Source organism: Ciconia boyciana, chromosome 3 (assembly GCF_034638445.1).
Source record: "Ciconia boyciana chromosome 3, ASM3463844v1, whole genome shotgun sequence".
NCBI classification, from domain to species: domain Eukaryota; kingdom Metazoa; phylum Chordata; class Aves; order Ciconiiformes; family Ciconiidae; genus Ciconia; species Ciconia boyciana.
This window is the reverse complement of record NC_132936.1, coordinates 21,493,677-21,511,506: the sequence shown is the minus strand read 5'-3', so window position 1 is coordinate 21,511,506 and position 17,830 is coordinate 21,493,677. Positions and strand designations below refer to the sequence as shown.

At 35.9% G+C, this 17,830-nt stretch overlaps 1 protein-coding gene across 1 annotated transcript in view; it reads left to right on the top strand.

The window, feature by feature from the left end:
- The window catches only part of SNTG2 (syntrophin gamma 2), a 306,614-nt gene that overhangs the window by 268,499 nt on the left and 20,285 nt on the right, over window positions 1-17,830 (top strand). Inside the window, exon 14 of the mRNA XM_072857795.1 lies at window positions 3,932-4,174. Coding sequence (XP_072713896.1) covers window positions 3,932-4,174 — 243 coding nt within the window. The remainder of the gene's footprint in view (window positions 1-3,931; window positions 4,175-17,830) is intronic.

Here is a 17,830-nt window from a genome sequence, read left to right as displayed (position 1 = left end):
ATATTTTCTAATAAGTTGCATCAGATAGATTAAGTTGGTTCTCTACCAGCTAATCAAAAACTGCTTTGCAGGTGAGGTAAGGCTAGATGAGAGCCTACTTGCCTAAGAGAGTAAAAACAAACATATTACGGGGGGGGGGGGAGAACAAAACAAGAAGGTCAGTCTTTTCAGATACAATGCTGTTTCACTGAAAAATCACAAATCAGCTTTAGTTCTCACCAACTCAGCTCTCATCAGCTGTGCTCTCTGCTGTTCCTCCTTTGACCACGTACTAATGTTGTGGAGAAGGAAGGTTGTTGCTCTGTTACCTGTACAGATCCTGACCTAACATTGCGCTGAAGGAGAACTGCTTAAGGTTTTGTTTGTTTGTTTGTTCTTCTGATGCAACACAGTTATTCAGGACAATTTACAGAAGGAAAAGTGAAAAGAAGAAAAAAAAAATTCATAGACCTGACAATAACACTCCATTCCCCTTTACTGCCCTGTGCAGTATAGAGGGTAGTTCTCTGTAGTGCTAAATGACCAAATTCTTCAAAGAATGGGGTGGCAGGGAGTTTCCATGTCCTGACTGCTCAAACTACTTGTCCCAAACTGACTGTCAACAACATAGGCATGTTTCCTACACCAATTCATTGACTGTGATTTTAAAAAAAAAAAGATAAATAGAAAACATTATGAAGTTACAACCAGAAGAGCAAGGACCACACAGAACTTGACAAATCAAAAAAAAAAACCTCTCAAACATGAGCTGATGTCTGCATTTTACAGCGGTGTCAGTTCCATTAAGTGGCTGCTAAAAGAGCTTCTGCTGATGTCAGCTGTCAGTTTTGCAGCCCATCACTGCCTGTTTTTTCTCTGTTGTAAGCCTGCCGTGACTGGGCAGGGGAGGAAGGTTCCCTTCTCTGGCAAAAGTGGGGAGACGGAAGGGTCTTGGGCAGTGCCATGCCAGGAAAACAGCAATCCTGGAGTTCGGGACTTGAGCTCAGCTCCGGAGCGCAAGCTGCAGGAGCACAGCCGTATTTTTGTGGGCATAGCATTATTTTAATGTGACCATGTCTTCAGCTGGGTACACGTGGGCAACTTCAGGTCCTGCGCATCATTGAGACAGCAGCAAAGAGCAGAGGCTCTATCCCAGATTATTTGTTCTGTCTCCTTAATCTTTTTTGAAATCTTATGCCTTTTGAAAAGATTTTGCTATGGTTTGGGTTTTGGTTTTTTCCCCTTGAAATGTTACTACTGATTTGAAACTCAGTCCTTCCTTGAATATTCTGGTAATTTCAAGAACAATCTATGCTTAAAGCAAATTCTGTGCTACTTTTTCATTAAGAAAAAGAAGTGTGAAATAAACTACCCAAGATTCAACTCTTTAATGTTCTTGACATTTTAATAAATGAATGCTTAATTGCCAGTCTTCATGAATACATTACCTAAAGTGCACAAGCTCAAATTCAACACGTTAACCTCTTTTCTGTTGATTCTTTGGTATAAATGACAGTGAGGTAAACTGAGCAAATCCAAAAGATAGAAAAAAATCTTGAGAGATTAAGGTTTTTACATTGCAGACTGAAAGATGGAGTTTATGTTGTAAAAACTGCTGTTTGGGGAGGGTGTTCTTAAGGATTTTCAGAAACTGGTTGAACTAGTGCAAAGCTGTGGTAGAGAGTGCTGTTGTATCTTCTCATGAAAGATGGATTTTAAGGCGAGGTGCACTTGTTCCTTACCTAATTGTAAGCTTCTCATCTATGTTTATTATGACACAAGAGATAAACATGGAAAATAAGAATCCAATATGGAAATGGCATTTTAAAACAAAATGTTTGCTATATTTTAGATTTGTGTGTGTGTGTACATACATACATACATATAAATACACAGTTGCATACACAAACATGCATATGCAAGTAATTAAAATTCATCAATATATCACATACTTGCATATTCATGGACATTTAGGGGTAACCACCAGATGATTGAAAATGTGATCTCTTTTATCTCATGTATTTCTTCCTAAACCTTGCCTCATGCTCCATATTTACTGGAACTGTTACTGAAAACCTGTATTTTACAGGCGTGAGAATATTAGATGCATTTCTAAAAGCCACCTGTCTTAAAAATGTTTTATTTTCTTTTATTGCCTGGTATTTTCACACATCACATTTTCACATACAAAGTAAAAAAATGTTAATATAGTAGTCTATGAGCCAGGATGAGCAGTATTGTCTTGAAGCAGATGTAGGTGTAATACATGTCACTCCATGGCTGCTGAACACCAGATGATATGCAGGTATTTTGTTCAGCTTTCTTTTCACCAGTCCAAAGGAGCGTTGTAAAATAACTACAAACTTCCTCAAGACTGTTCTCTCCTCGGGTAGCTGCAGGGCCATTTTTGACAACAAGAAGTGCTGTGTACCCTGCTGGGTGCTGCTTCTGAGGTGCCCCACAAAACATCCGTAGCTTAACAGACTAGACTTGAGTAAATAGCATAAGGTTACATTTGCCAGCTTTATGTTATTCAGTAATTCGCCAGCACAAGCAAAATTTTCATTTCCCATCTGAGTATCTTCATCCTATTTGTGAATATGAGAGCAGTACACAGAGGAGGGAGTGCTAACAGAATATTTGTTCCCTCTCCTTTTCATTACTAAAAAGTGGATCTTCACTGCTGTCCTGCAAGGGCGATTGTGTGTGCATCTAGAACAGGAGGCACACAAGACCCTGAACATTTAAGCATTTATTTTAGATATATCGGAATATTTTACATTAGATTTTGATGCTCAAATTCCAGATGTTTGTTTGTTTTTACGTGCATGGAGTTTCAACTATAGCCTCAATAGGCTGTGATGGACTATTAGAGGTTCTGGAAAAATAAATTCTAAATCTTTGTAAGGCTTATCCTGACTACAAGATTCTAGGACTGGGGTACAACTGCAAAGCTGCATTCTGGTCTTTTCAAAGCCACCTAAGTCCAGTCAAACATGACTGCTTTTACCTCAGATCTGCTTGACTAGAGTCAAGTCTCCTAAACCTAACCTGGAGTGCTAGAGAAAGAAAATTCTGTTTGCAGGTGACTGTAGAAAATAAGAAATAACATTCTCTTTGCAAATTACTGGTTTTGTTCTTTCACTCTTTTCTGCCCCGTGCCATCATAGAGAAATGGAGATAGGAAAGGGCCCTATCTGATAAATAGAAATTTTAAAAAATGCGTAATTTGGAAATTCAGTCAGTGGTAGTACTCAGATGTATAAGCAGTAGCTTTTTTATTTAGTTTTCTTTTTCTCTATATTTATGTTAATCAATGAAGTCTGGAAAGATTAGGGAAGTTTCTTGTAAGAATTTGTTTTCATTTACAAAATGTTCTGTTACAGGGATATTTTTTATTATGAAAGACTAATGCGAAGTTTCTTTTCTTCATCTAGAAGGTGATGGCAGGATCTCACTTCACTCCCCTTGTAGTTGCAGAGCAGCATTGGCAGCTATTAGGGGACATTTGAAAGCTCACATTGTCATTTCCAGAATTAGCCCTTGGGTGCTTGATAAATTACTGCATTCCTTGGTGTTTAGTTTATTGGAACCCAATTAGAACAAAGTCATTATATTATTCTGTAAAGCTGGTACACAGCTCTTGAATTGTATTTAAACAATTCAGGGATTTCCTTCCTTTTCACTGTAAACAATATATTGCTACAAACTCCTTTTAAATTATGTATGTATTGCTTAGGTAACTTTGACAGTATTTTGGAATTGCAGAAGTAGCTCGGATTACATGATCCAGGGTAAAGTGAGTAAGAAGCAAAGAGAGAAGTTGTCTTTGAAATTATTACTTAATTCTCAGAACATTTATTCAAGGTAATTATTAACATAATGACATAACATATCCAAGTACCCATCACTTACAGAAGACAATGTTGCTTTAACTGTTTGTTTTTGCTAGATGAAGAATCACATACTGAAACATGTCTTTCAGCTCTGGCTTGCTGATGATTGCTGGCTACAAGCAAACTTGTATTTAGGTGTTCATCAGGACTTTGATCTTGAAGACCAGAGGCCATATTGTTTCAGTGTTATGGTTGGACATGGCAAGAGTCATTATTTCAATGTAGAGCTGGGCAGCGAGTTGGCAGTGTGGGAGAAATCATTTCAAAGAGCGATTTTCTTGGAAGTTCAAAGAACAGGGGTAAGTAATGAATAATTTAAATCCTGCATCAGTAAAATAAGTCTAACAAATTTTTAGATAATTTGTATGTTTAATAATTGCATCAAATTGATGTGCTCCATGACTAAGGATCTGAGTACACTTTAATACACTGGAGGCTTCTGAAAGCTTCATCATCACATCAATATTTGTATGTCAATGACTATGTAATAACAGTCTGTGAGTGTGTTATGACAGTTTGAAAACTGGAGGTTGACCTTGAATATAGCAAACTGGAAACGAATACATTTTACCACTGGAAAACAATTTCTGTGGAGATTTCTTAGTCCACCTTGAACATTTTCTTCCAGAAAGCTTATTTTCCACTCACATGAGGTAAATTTGTTATGTTTTACATAATGGTTCTGTTTTCAAAGAAGAAATATTTTGTTCTTACATTGTTAATTGTAAATTGGGATTGTCCTTGTTAACATTGGAAGACTTTGAGAACTCAGTGTAAAAGTGAGAAGAAAGTTTATAATAGTCTTAAATTCTCAAAATTAAACAGCAGATTATCACTTTCTACTGGCTAGTAAAATTCTCTCAAGTCAATTATTTTCTCAGATCTAAGGGTGCACATCCCATTAGGTGGTTTTAAATTTAAGATCAAATTTCCTGGTGGAGTTGTCTAAATGTGCATGCCTATTAGCATTGTGGTGACTAAGCTCCCATTAGAATCAGTGAGTGGAGTCCAAAGATTGATTGTGCTTATCCTAAAGCAGATATTTGCTTCTAAAGCAGATATTTTGTGGTATGAAGACAGAGAAGATAAATTGATTTTGATTTAAGTTGCAACTTAAAGAACCTCTATACTGTTATATAAACAGGTTATTTGCTGAATATCTAGATCCATACTCCTAAGTGAACTGGACCAGTGGTATGGGAATGTATGGATTAGAAGTATAAGCCTTCTCCAATTAAAAACATATTTACACAGTTTAGCACAAATGCAAGTTTGACCTGGTAAGTTTGGGTTTGCAGGGACTTCCTAAAGACGTTTACAATAGCAAGAGCACTGGATCACAGCATTACATTAGCACAGCTTGCAAGGAGCAGGAGTCCTACAGCAAGTGTTGAATCAGCTCTTCTAAATTTCCAAATCTCTGGGATTCTAACGAGGTTTGCAGGTGCTCACTTAGAACCCTTCCAATTGTCTCTTCAGACTGATGAAGTAACAAAAAAGATTTTGTAATGGTGATGCTGTTGCTCCTGCACTTCTGAGAAGGAATGAAGTTCTTCAGAAAAAAATTGATTCTTCCTGAAAAGTTGCTGGGCATCAGGGAGGGATTAATAATTCATACTGAGTATGCATGAAGTATTTTCTCACATGAACTCTTTAAGAAATTATGATATGACTGTTTGAGCAACCATTCAGTGATCCTACTTATTATCCATGTAAAAAGCAGATAATATATAGTTAAAATTAAGTATAACAAGGGTGGCGATTAGCTGGTTCCATAGCTGATTCGATTTCTGAAGTATTTACTGTGAAATCTCAAAACTTGTTATTTTACAACCTAACAGTCTTCAAATTAAGGGACAATTCTTTGCTTCTGCAATGATCTTTGGTCATTTGAATCCAACAATCTTCTAGACCGATATCACACAAAAGACTTACTATTTCTTCCAGCTGTGGTTTAACCTCCAGGAGAGGCATTCAGTTGAAATCCTGATTACAGTGCTTAAGTCTCCGTATGTGTGTTCCCATATCTTAATTTTCTCTCACTCAGTTACATACATTCAGGTTTGTTGTAAACCACTATGTCAGTAGGATGCAAAGCACTGCGGTCACTCTCCAGCAGTTAAAAATCTTTTGACTCCACTATTTTCTTTCTTCCTTCAAAACATAAATGCTGCTTTGAATGTCCTTCTTTTCAGAAGGATATCAAGAGCAGCATGAATGAGGTGCAACTTAACATTACATAGATTATTTCAAGCCATAGAAAAAGAACTGGCATTTCAGTATCCAGAAAATTGAAGGTTGTTACCGGTAGGTTAGATTGTCCATAAAAATTCTTGCTTTTGGAGAAGGACCATAATTGCAGTTGGAAATTCATTCTTATTCATAAATGATTGGGCAAGATTCATGGCAGGTGTTGGATTGCATGGTGTCATTTCAGCCATTCTTATTTAAATGTGGCTTGGTTCTGTTTACTGTTGAGGGTCATTAGGATCTTGTCTTTGACAGAGTTGTTGTTAACCTTATCCTGTACACCTTGATGTTTGGTGTTTCTGTAAGAAGAGTTGTATTTCTGAGAAGATTCTGTTCTTACCCAGTTTATGAAAAGAAATATTAAGGTGCAATGGTATGTTCAAAGGTGCTTTTGAATTTTATACTGCCTATGTTGTGTGATTTTTTTAACACATTTCTTCTGAAAATGGCAGCAGTGTTAAATGACAGAAAGAACGCAATAAAGCAGGAAGAAACCCCTGTCACAATATCGTTCAACTTTCAGCTATTTTAAAGCCATATTTCAAGCTGCAAATGCTTAGGAGTCTACTGAGAAACTGTGAAATTCAGTGATCCTGATCTATTGAATCTAACGATTCTATTTACAAACAGTTATAGCAAGCAAACTTCTGTTAAATCCATGTGCTAGAAATATCTGTATTTTCTTCTTACAAAAAATATTGTAGTCACCGAAAGCATAATTTGGACAGATGGGGGCAATAAATATGCAATAGAAGTAGGGCAGAAAGGCAGCTGAAAGACAGAAAAAGTGCTGTTAAAAAGTATTTCCATGAGACTGGTAATAAAAGTCAGCATTGCAATGCAGGAAGATAGGCAGTGAAGTCCTCTCAATCATAACTAGAAGTTCAATGATCTCCCACAAAACCCAGCAAGCCTCTCTGTCTCACCTGAAACATCCTGAGCAGTGCAAGACCCAGTAATGATGCTCAGATGAAGTAATTTTTACTTTTCTTTCTTTTTTTCCCTTTTTTTTTAGTTTTTTACAGTGTACACAGTCTTCAAAAATAAAAGGTTAGCACTTTTTCCAGATCTCTTACTAATTCTTTGACCCTTCAGGGTAGTCTTGTCAGTACTATGGGATTTTATTCCATGTTTTTTCAATGTTGTCTTTTATAAGTTACTTTCTCAGTATTCTTCCCTCTCCTCAAGCTGTTCTTTCCAAAGAAAATTATCTTGACTCATCTGAGTCTTGGATATGATTGTTAAATTAATGCAGAAACATCTTGATAGGATGATTTGCGTCTTTGGGGTCTTCAGTCTTCTTCCACAGAAGGACAGAGAAGGATATTGCAGTAGTATGTGGTAGTGGACAGAGGAAAGAGTGACAGTAATATGTTTTACTGTCAGCTGTAGAAAAGTTGGTCTAATTGTTTTGGCATCTTAAAACTTTGTACTTGTTACATGGATGGCAGAAGACAGAGAAGAGGAATCTGCTTCACAAGATGGAAGAGCTCTCAGGAGACTGAAAAAAACATGCAAGAGGAAAATCATCTACTGCAGTGCCACTGAAATACCTGCAGTGAGTGTACATAGTGAGGAGACATAGTTACGTACTCTCCTCATTTATCTAGCAACTTTTAAACATGAAAGAAAGTTTTCCCTTTGTGCTTCCAGCTGTGATGCAGATGCTGCAAGCTCTTTCAAATCCTCATACAGCTGAATAACCTGGTTTTATGAAACCATTTACATTGCTTGGACAAAAAAAGTTGTTTAATATGAGTTACTGCAAAAATTAAAATAGGTCAGAAGTTGGACTCCCCTCAATCATAATAGAACAATCAAGAAGTTTTGCTGCATGGTTATGTTTTGTGCTTAAAGGTAAGTACTTCTAGCGAACTTCTTTAAATTTTTTTCTGTAACTCAATGACTGATCTTGACAGACAAATAAACCTTGGAAATAAAGTTATAATATATATTTGTTGAGGACAGGGATATTAATGTATTGTGCTAAGAGAAACGTTAGCAGTAAAATTCATGTTCCTGGAATGATACAAATTCCTCCTGTGAGGAATATACATTAAAAATAACAACAAAAAATTTCTTTTTCACGAATGTTGTAATAATATTTCACTTAAAACCATGTCATGTGAACATTATTGGAAATCCAAAATCAGTTTATAATGAACATAAATGTATGATGCAATTATCCCGTGTTTTCCTTCTTTGTATTTTAGTTAACATGTATCTTCTTCTGTGGATGTTTTATCTTTTTGTATGCATTTTTAACATTTACTTATTTTCCTAAGAGTTAACAACAAACCATCTTCTGTAGTATATTCTTGATGCTGAACATGTAAGCCAGACTAGCTCATTGTGGCTCAGAAGTGCTTGCTGATTATGTCTGTTCCTGGATAAATGCAAATAATAATTATTGGGAATAATTGTGCATACAAACCTGGACCTCTGTGTCTACAGGATTCCCGTTTCAATTTTCTTTCCACAAATATTGTGCTGCTAAAACACCGTGATTAAAATTTCTTTAAAAAGAAACAATAGTTAAAACATATGCAATTAATTAATTCCTTTTCTGTTTGTAAGCAACAATTAATTCCTTTTCAATATTGGTTGGTCCGGCCAATCTCTGTATTCATCTGTGAGCATGAGCAGTGTTCCACACTTATGAAAGATGACAGACATGAGAGTAACATATCTTAGAGTATCCTTAGTTCACCATCTTCCTGTTCCAGACTTTAATGTTTCCCTCTGTACACTGTATGTTCTTCGGGATGATCTGTATGAAATGCCTGAGGAGCCTACAGCCACGTTATGGATGATTAAAACAAAACAAAACAAAACAAAAATGTAATTATTTTGAAGTGGTTTACACAATATCCTTTCCTCAGCTTTGTATCTCGTTCCCTTTTTGCTTGATGGACTATCTCTGATTAAGTGTCTGGTCCTGGTTACTTTTTGATATCCTCTCTTCCATTCATCTTTTTTAATTTCCTTGTAATATCTTGTCATAGATTTTACCAGTTCATCAGTTTTAATTAATTTCTAACCCACTCATAATATTCTCATCTGAGAAAGATGAAGTTGCTTTCCATGAAACATACATTGTTTATTGTACAAATCCTTTCAGAATCCCTACTGTTGACAGGTTTTGGTTTTCAACTCTTGTTTTTCTAGTAAATATTTATGGATTTAAAGTTTTCTTTATAAAATGTATCCATGTAATGCTTCCCTCTCATCCCTCCTCCGCAGCTCAGGAAATAATCTATGCAATCTCCTCATTCCTACAACCGCTTGCTGTTTGTTCTGGACTGTTACTTAATTTTACATGCATATTTTTGTTAAAAATCCTCTGAAAGGGTTCACTAGAACTAATTGAAAACATATAAAAGTGAATAGGTTGCTTCCAACTGACTTCAATAACCTCTCCAGGAAAGCAGTATTTTCTCATAACTTCCTTTTAAAAGTATTAAGTTGACTACATTGTATAAAATATCAATATATTAGTGACTGTATGCATACGTACTACTTCCTAACCTGTCATGACAAGTAACCTAACATGAAAAGTAATGCTTATATTTCAAATCACCTACTTCTATGATGTGTAAAATCACTTATAATGATGAGAGATCAAAAAGAAAGAACTGCGCAAAACTGCACTGACATTTGAAAAACCTACGTTTTCACCAAATTAAATGGATAAATAGCTCCCATATTTTGAGCAGCTCCAGAAAGAGCCAAAATTAATTTATGTATTTGGGCTTTTATTCTCAGTCCACTGGAGATAACAGTAAACTCCTCATGATTTCAAAATTAGGAGACAGCTGGAGAAATTCCTTTACATAAAAGTTCAAGTGGCTTCTAAACAATTTTTTGGCCACTGAACATCAATGCATATTTTAGCAACATTCCTTTACATATGCTTAAAGTTGAGTGTTCAACAAGCCACTGAGAATGTGAACAGTGATGTGTGCTGGTCAGTGATGTGTATTCCTTGCATCTCCACTGTATGGTGGCCAAGCTGCAAGAAAGTGTAGAATTAGCCCCATCTGAGACTATTTTTTAGTCCAACTGAAGATTTTGGATTTAGAGAAAACTGAAGAAAAGACTTTGTGATGTTCAGATCCAGGCAGCCTAAAGAAGTTTAGTTCTTGGGTCTTCTTCCTGGAATGTTATACAAAAGGTGTTTTCTAGTCATTCTCCAGTGGCATTTTGAATTGATCTTACTATAACTCAAGTTAGATGTAATCAGAATAGATCTTAGAAACTGTGTCCCCACTGGGACTTGAGCATAGATTAGGTATCTTTCCGCTCATCTTCCTGTCACAGCTAACCTAACTCTTCCGACTACCTGATTTCTGAGATGCTCAGAAGACTTTGGGTGTTTCAGTAACTCTGTGGTCAAAACACACACACGCATTGTTTCTAGGCATCTTTGGGAATTAAGTGGTGCTTGTGAAATGGTAGTCTAAATCACCCTCTGAGACTGAGCAAAAGAAGTGCACCTAAATAAACAAATCTAGCAGAAATCAGGCAGGCTCATGAGAAGTAATGTCTAGCTTATGAACCTATTAATTCTTCATGGTAAACTGAGAGGATGAGTAAAACAGGATTGGTTGATCACAGTGTAATCCTTGTGAGCTCCAAATAATATATTTAAAATGCAAAAATGTTAAATACAGTTGGCAATGCTATCTTAATTTTATATTCTGTGATGATAAAAAAGCATATATAAAACAGAATTATATATAGGAATCCCTTTAAAAATGGAAACACCACCGTATGCTAATTTCAGAACTAATTTCTGAAACAAACAAATAACCAAAGTGAATATCCTCCTTAAATTCACATGAGATATTAAATAGCAATTAGATTAGGTTAGATTTATAGGGTCATTAAAAGATACTTATCAGTTTGTTACCAGAAGCACTCAATTTAATTACACAATTAAGTTTTAGATTGCTCTCATTATGTACAGAAAGCTTATTACAATTCCAATTTAATTGGTCATCTTTAGAAATACTGTAAGATTCTAATTCATTTTCACAATGATGCAAAAAACTTACCATTCTCCAACCCAAAGAAAGATGCTGAGAACCATACGGACTAATTGTAAATACATTTGTAAAAATATTTAATAATTCAACAATTCAGATACCAGGTGAGAATCAAGCAATGTACCTATTATAATTTTTTTTTTAAAGCAAGAGAATATACCAATTTACAATGTTATTGGACAAAATCTTGTTTACATATTCTGTATTTTAAACATGATTAATACAAAATGTTGATTTTCATGAAGTTACACCAATATTTCCAAAAATAGTAGTATAGTCTTAAAATTACAAATTATTCCTATTGAAAGGGTAAATCCAAAGATTTAGATAACAACTATGTGGTATGAGTCTAGTTTTGTTATTATTTTCCAGAGGATCTTACAGACTTGAATAAGGATGAAACTACTAAGCTGTCAAGATGTTACTCTCATGGAATTTCAAATTTATAGAGTAATATTACTTTAGAATTTTGATATTTTATTTTATGTTTTCAAAAGTTGGTGTTCCCTATTATTCTCTGCCCGTGATTCCTTTATAAGAATCGGGTAGAAAAAAGAAGTCTCACTCCAAGCATCATTGATTCAGAACTGAATTTTGTACTCAGTAATGTCTCTTGTTGACATTTCTAATTAAAATCCTTTTTCAACTGCAAAATTCCACAATTTATAGATCACCAGAAAAGAAAAAGCTTTATTATATAATAACAAACTGTATCAAAAACAAGTCAGTGCCTTTGCTGAAGTAAACCAGTAAGTTCCACTAAGATGAATGGTGCCAGCCTGGTTACTATGATTGCTACTGAGAATCTGCCTCAGGTATGTGCAAATATACTTGGGACAATCTACAGGTAGGAAACTGTTGTATCTTGCTTTTCTTTGTGGAAAAATTAGTTGCTACAAAACCACAAAGCTGTTGCTCAGGCACAGAGATGAGGAAGCACAATCTGTTCCTGACATAAGTCAAGGCTAAAGAACGCACTTTGAATTTTCACTGCTAGAGGATGACCACTGTTAAGGTGCTGGCCTTTGATTTCGTCCTCCTACTCCATTTCTCTCACTGCCTTTTCCTACAACCAGTTTAAGCCATAGTCTGCCTGTTCAGCAGAGGAGGTAGCAAGTCTTCGTTCTTCTATCAGATTTACATTAGCCTTAGGTTCATATTACAGAGAGAATGCCGTGGCCATGCGTAGGCATCCATAACTGCATTATCGGCTCATCTTGCCAAGTAATAGCTGAACCTACAATGGTTTAGGAGAAATTAGTTGACCTATCAGTCTTCCTATAGGAACACAATTCCCTGCAGAGGAACATTTGCTTCAGGCTGCATGTGCTCGTAGCCCTACTCTTTCTGTGATAGTGGTTTAGTGCTTAATCCCAGTTACGCTGAAGTTTTCTGAAAAGGCAGTCTGTCCAATGAGAGCTCTACTAAGAAAACCATTTTTGCAGCTAGTTTCTATAATGTCATCAGCATTACAAATTACAAATAGATTAGATCAGACAGATATTTATTTCAGTTCAAACAGCTGTTGTGTGGCAGGAATTTTACTTATGAGTGTGGCTCAGATTGTAATAGATGACCTAAAGGCAAAAGTTTCAAGCATAGCAGTATCCTGAGAAAGCCAGCATTTAAAACATGAATATATTAAGCATAGGTATTATTTTCTAAAGCACTAAGCACTGAGCTAGCACCACTTCTACAGAAATCAATAGAAGCTTTCTTTGAAGTTCAGTGAAAGTGTAATGAGCCATTATTTGAGTCCTTTGAAAAATCTTACTTTTAGTGCCAGTGTGTCTCTTGCATACATATATGCTGAACCACAGATGTGCATCAATGTTTAAAAGAAACAACTATAATGTCTTCTTGAAACCACCAGATTACAGCACCATCTTTTACAAGAGAATGTACTTTTTTATACTAATACCCAGTCAAGCATGTAAAAAAAGAGTCATTTTAGGGCATTAAGATGCAATTCCTTCGATTGCAGCAACTGCAGATCTTGAAGGAATGTGCAAGATTTTTAATCAGATCAGTTTTGTTTCAATAAAGTGGTTTTAATTGTATCCATAATTATTACAGTTCTGTAACCTTTTAATTGTGACATGATGAATTCCTTAAAGAGATGGCCAAATGAGTTGATCTGCCACATTTCTTTAAGTGAAGATGGTATTCATTCAATCACTCTCCAGAAATTATTTCACTGATCCTTTTGCACAGTTATCTGGAAAAGGAATACACCCAAGCTTCAGAATTCTGTTGTGGATGAAATTTCTGAAAACTCCCATGCTTTTGATGAATGTCAGATTTCATTGTCATTTCATTTTCTCATATGTAATGTGGATTCAGAGTGAGAATGCTTTCACTGTACTTCATAAATGTCTTCTGAAAGTTTTGCTTTAAAAAGAAATGGTGACATATAAAAAATTTTATCCTAAAATAACAATCAGAATTTTAAGATATGAGAAAGCCGAAGTATGTGCATTTTTAATTCAACTATTTTGGAATTTCAAAGAGTTTAAAAAGCACTTCTGTTTAGCACAAGTAATTCTACACAAAAAGACTGTTGAAGAAGATTTTGCAGGGTGTCTTCAGAATTAAGGGGTTTAATTTTGTATGCCTCCTAGTACACTCTCCGTATGTGGGCTGAGATATATATTTCTCAGTACAACCATAACAATTCTGCTTGCTCTTATCATCATCTCCACATCCTGCTCGGAGTTTTTTTTATGCTGAAAGTGGAATTTTCAAAAAAGCTCATTCTTGACCTAGCTGGTCCCATATTAAGGCTTTTACCAAACTCTGTGTTTTGGTAAATACATTGGATGCATTAAGAAACCTTATTCCTGTCACTCCTGTATGATTTAATAGCTTGTAAAAAGCTGCTGTATAAAGTCTTAATGCAAGAATCTGTGTTCCAAACTTTCTGCTGTTGGTATTTTTTTTTTCCTTACCCTCACTGTATTTTAAATGCTGTTGTGCATTATTTTACTTCTAATGCATGATAAAAGAGCACATCATTTAGGTTTTTCTCTGTTTCAGGCATTTAAGTTCCTCTGACAAGTCCTACAAACTTCCTTCCATTTTTTACAGATGCCCACACTGACAGAAAGACTAAAAAAAATATTAAACATAATATGAGGTGGGATTTGGTTTCAGAAATAAAAAGAAAAAAGTATCAGTGATATTTGGATGATATTAAAATTTTATCAGTTCATATTGGCAACCCTGGAGTCTTCTGTTAATATGATTAAAATGTTGACCAGTAATTGATTTCTAGGGAAAACTCTTACAATTAAATTCAATTATTATGTTAAGCTCCAGTTTAATAGAGAATGACAAACAAATCGCTTCATATACATTTAGCCCATTAGAATTGCACTCTCCTCCTCATCTGTATGCAATTCACTTTCTTAAGTCTTTATGAGATCATGGACTTTGTTGAAAAGTCAACTGCTTCAACAGGGAAAAGTGCTCAGTTTGGGGTATTTCTAATTGTTCTGTTTGAGATTTTTAGTCACTTAATTTTGATCTGCATATGGCTAAGCTTTAATTTTTATTTTTTTTTACATTAAATAACAGACAAATCTTGAGTAGCTCAAAAGAGCTTTGCCATTACCTTTAATAGATTTTGGGGTCATCACTAAATTAAACATGCTAAGTGCATGCACTGTTGTTATTGGCTTGTATCTATATTCATTGGTAGTTAACTATAAAAAAGGAAAAAGATCAGAACCAGATGACGATGGCTGTTTTATAATATATGAAGTAGGTACTGGTTTTACTGAACAAATAAAACTGTGTTCTCATCAATTGTGTTATTTTACATGTAAAAGGGATGACTTGTCTCTGGAAAACAATATTCCAAAAATATATTCATTAGATTAATAAAATAATTTAATTTTAATGGGAATAATCCCTTGTTCTAAGTAAAGTCAAAGTTTTATTAAGATTTTAGCATTTAGTATATTGATGGCATATTATTTCCACACAAAGGCATAGCATATATTTTAACTTAAAGTGAATAAGTGAATAATATGAATACAGTGTGCAATATGTATACTGTATGCATATGGATATGGATATGGTTCTTGCCCAAATGCTTTGCTGTCTGGTTATTTTTATCACTTATTTTTAGAAAATATGTGTTGAATTCTATAACATGAGTGTAGTGAGAAATAGTGTCTGTGTTCCCACTTACATGTAATAAACCTTTACAGCCCATCTTAGAGCAAATGTATGTATACATCTATAAAGTAGTTGACAGAGTAGCAAGGGAAATGTGTAGTTTAAGCAGTAAAGTGTAATAGTATTGTCTACTTTCCAATTGCTTTTCAGAAAATAAACACGCAAAATCATGTACGTCCAAAGCTGTATTCATTTAGAATAGAGAAGACTGGTGTTTATTTCTGTATTTTAGCTGATCAAAATCACTAGAATTCCTGCTCAGCAGAACATAGCCGAGTCCAAAAATGAATGAATATATTGCATATGAATGCTGTAGTTAAAGCAAAAGTGAGGTTTTTCTTCATGCAAGACAATAATTAACCACAATGTAGCCAGGCATCAGCTGAATTTTTGAAACTGTAAGCTTGATGAGGCATTAGGAACAACAGTACTAGAGTTATAAAAGTAAACCCCATTAAAAGGAAAACGTTTTTCTGTGTTGCCCTTACATGAGCAACATCACCGAATCTCATTTGTTCCTTAGAAACTTAATTTGCCAAGGAAATAAAGGAAATCTTAGGAAAAGGAATACTGACAGAAAAGGTTGGTAACTGACCACCCTAATTCTTTAAAAATGATATAAAATGGTATTTTTTTACTATGAATGTTTGTTGATGATCTCAGAATGTAACATTTCAACTAACAGGCATTATTAGTAATCATGATTTTAAAGAATTTTACTGAAAAACATAAATAGGTGGAACCTCTGTTTCTTGGACAGAATACAGTCCCACATCAGAGTAACATTAAAAGATTGTATGTCTTAAAAAAAAAAATCCAGAGATACTACATTGGACACCTATGACAGAACTTAGGCAAATTTAGGCCCCCAGCTAAAGCATTTCAGTAAGCCCATATTCCAGTAACCACAAAAATCTATTGCATGCCTAGATTTATTTAGAAGCATTTGGACTGCACAGTCCCTGAGGCAACCGAACTTAGTTATGGCTTCAGCCTACCCGGGAGACCCACATGTCTGTGCCGACATGAGAAGGCTTCTGATCTGGCAGGCATGCTCGCTTCCTTCTGGCTTCATGCTGCGGCTCTGTGTGGCCAAGGACCCCTACGCATAAAGACAACTCAAGAAGAGGAGGGGTCCTCTTTTTCTTCCTTTCCTCTCCTTCCTAAGCAGCCTGTGTCTGGGCTGCGATGGTGCCTGTGACCCACCAAGTCTTTGTTCTTCCAACCATGTTGCAGGGCAGTGACTACACATGAAATAGTCTCCCTTTCTGTTTGTTGCCCAGGCTCTGTCTCTCACTGTACAGATATTTGAGGTATATTTATGCCCTCCTCTCTGAGTCGAAATAAGAAAGTCCCGCTTGTAGTCTTTTCCCGTGCATTCATTCTCCAGTTTTAGCATTTACACACTTCTTGACTTGGGTACCTAACACACATGAACCAAGTTTAAAGCCCTTCTTGTTAGGTTAGCAGATCTGTTCACAAACACACTCCCTCCTTCTGAGGGAAAGAGTCATCGTAACTGATGATCATAAAAGCTGCTTTTGAAATTAATTGGCCTGTCATTGAGCATATTTGTAAAGTCTCTTCTCATTGTTAGACAGAATCCTACATCGGTCTTTGTTTTAGAGTACTGAAGCAACCTGTCCTTTGTGCTCTCCCTGTTGTAAAAACTGATGGAAGATAAGCATGAAAGAAGCTGTTCTGTTTTTTCCATTAAGAGGTAATTAACCCAAGCCTTCAATGCTAATTACCTTCTGTGGATTCCAAGATGTGTGCATAGTCATGGAAGATATTAATTGATGTGGATAGCAACAACAACAACAAATATACAAAGTTCCCTAAGCCTCACAATATTAGTTAGCTGTAGGATCATGCTGGGATGGAAGTGTCAAGGGTTTTGTAGATGGGAGTGAGGGACAAACTACTGAGCAGCTGATGTGACCTTGTTAGAGGGCTGAAATCTTGCCCTAGGGTAAATGTAGAGACTTAATTTCATTCTGAAGGCTGCAGTAGAAGAGTACTTAGACACTCTCGCTGACACCCCCTGCTCCTAGATGCAGGCCCTCTTCTCCCATCATTTAACTTCCAGGACTCTTTTTCCTAACTCTCTACCCTACCCAGCCTTCTTACTCCCCTCCAGGAATCTCAGTCCCCTGCAGTTCATGCACAGACAAGAGTTGGGCTTTGTATCAGCGATTTGCTGAGGAGAAGCAGAAATTTCACTAGCAAGAAGGAAACGCTGTGGCCTGCTTTTAACCTTCCCCTTCTGCTTTTGGAGCAAAGAGGCTTACTCACTCTCACATGAGCTACTCCGGTGAAGGGGACCCAGTGTGGAGGCATGGACAAGATAGGCAGAGAGTACATGTGCTCAGGACTGCTCAAGACTGGTATTGCTATTATGTGAGATAATGCTAATGAGTGCATAATCATATTAGTATTGCATGATACTGCCTACATTTACAGTGCAGTGCTAGC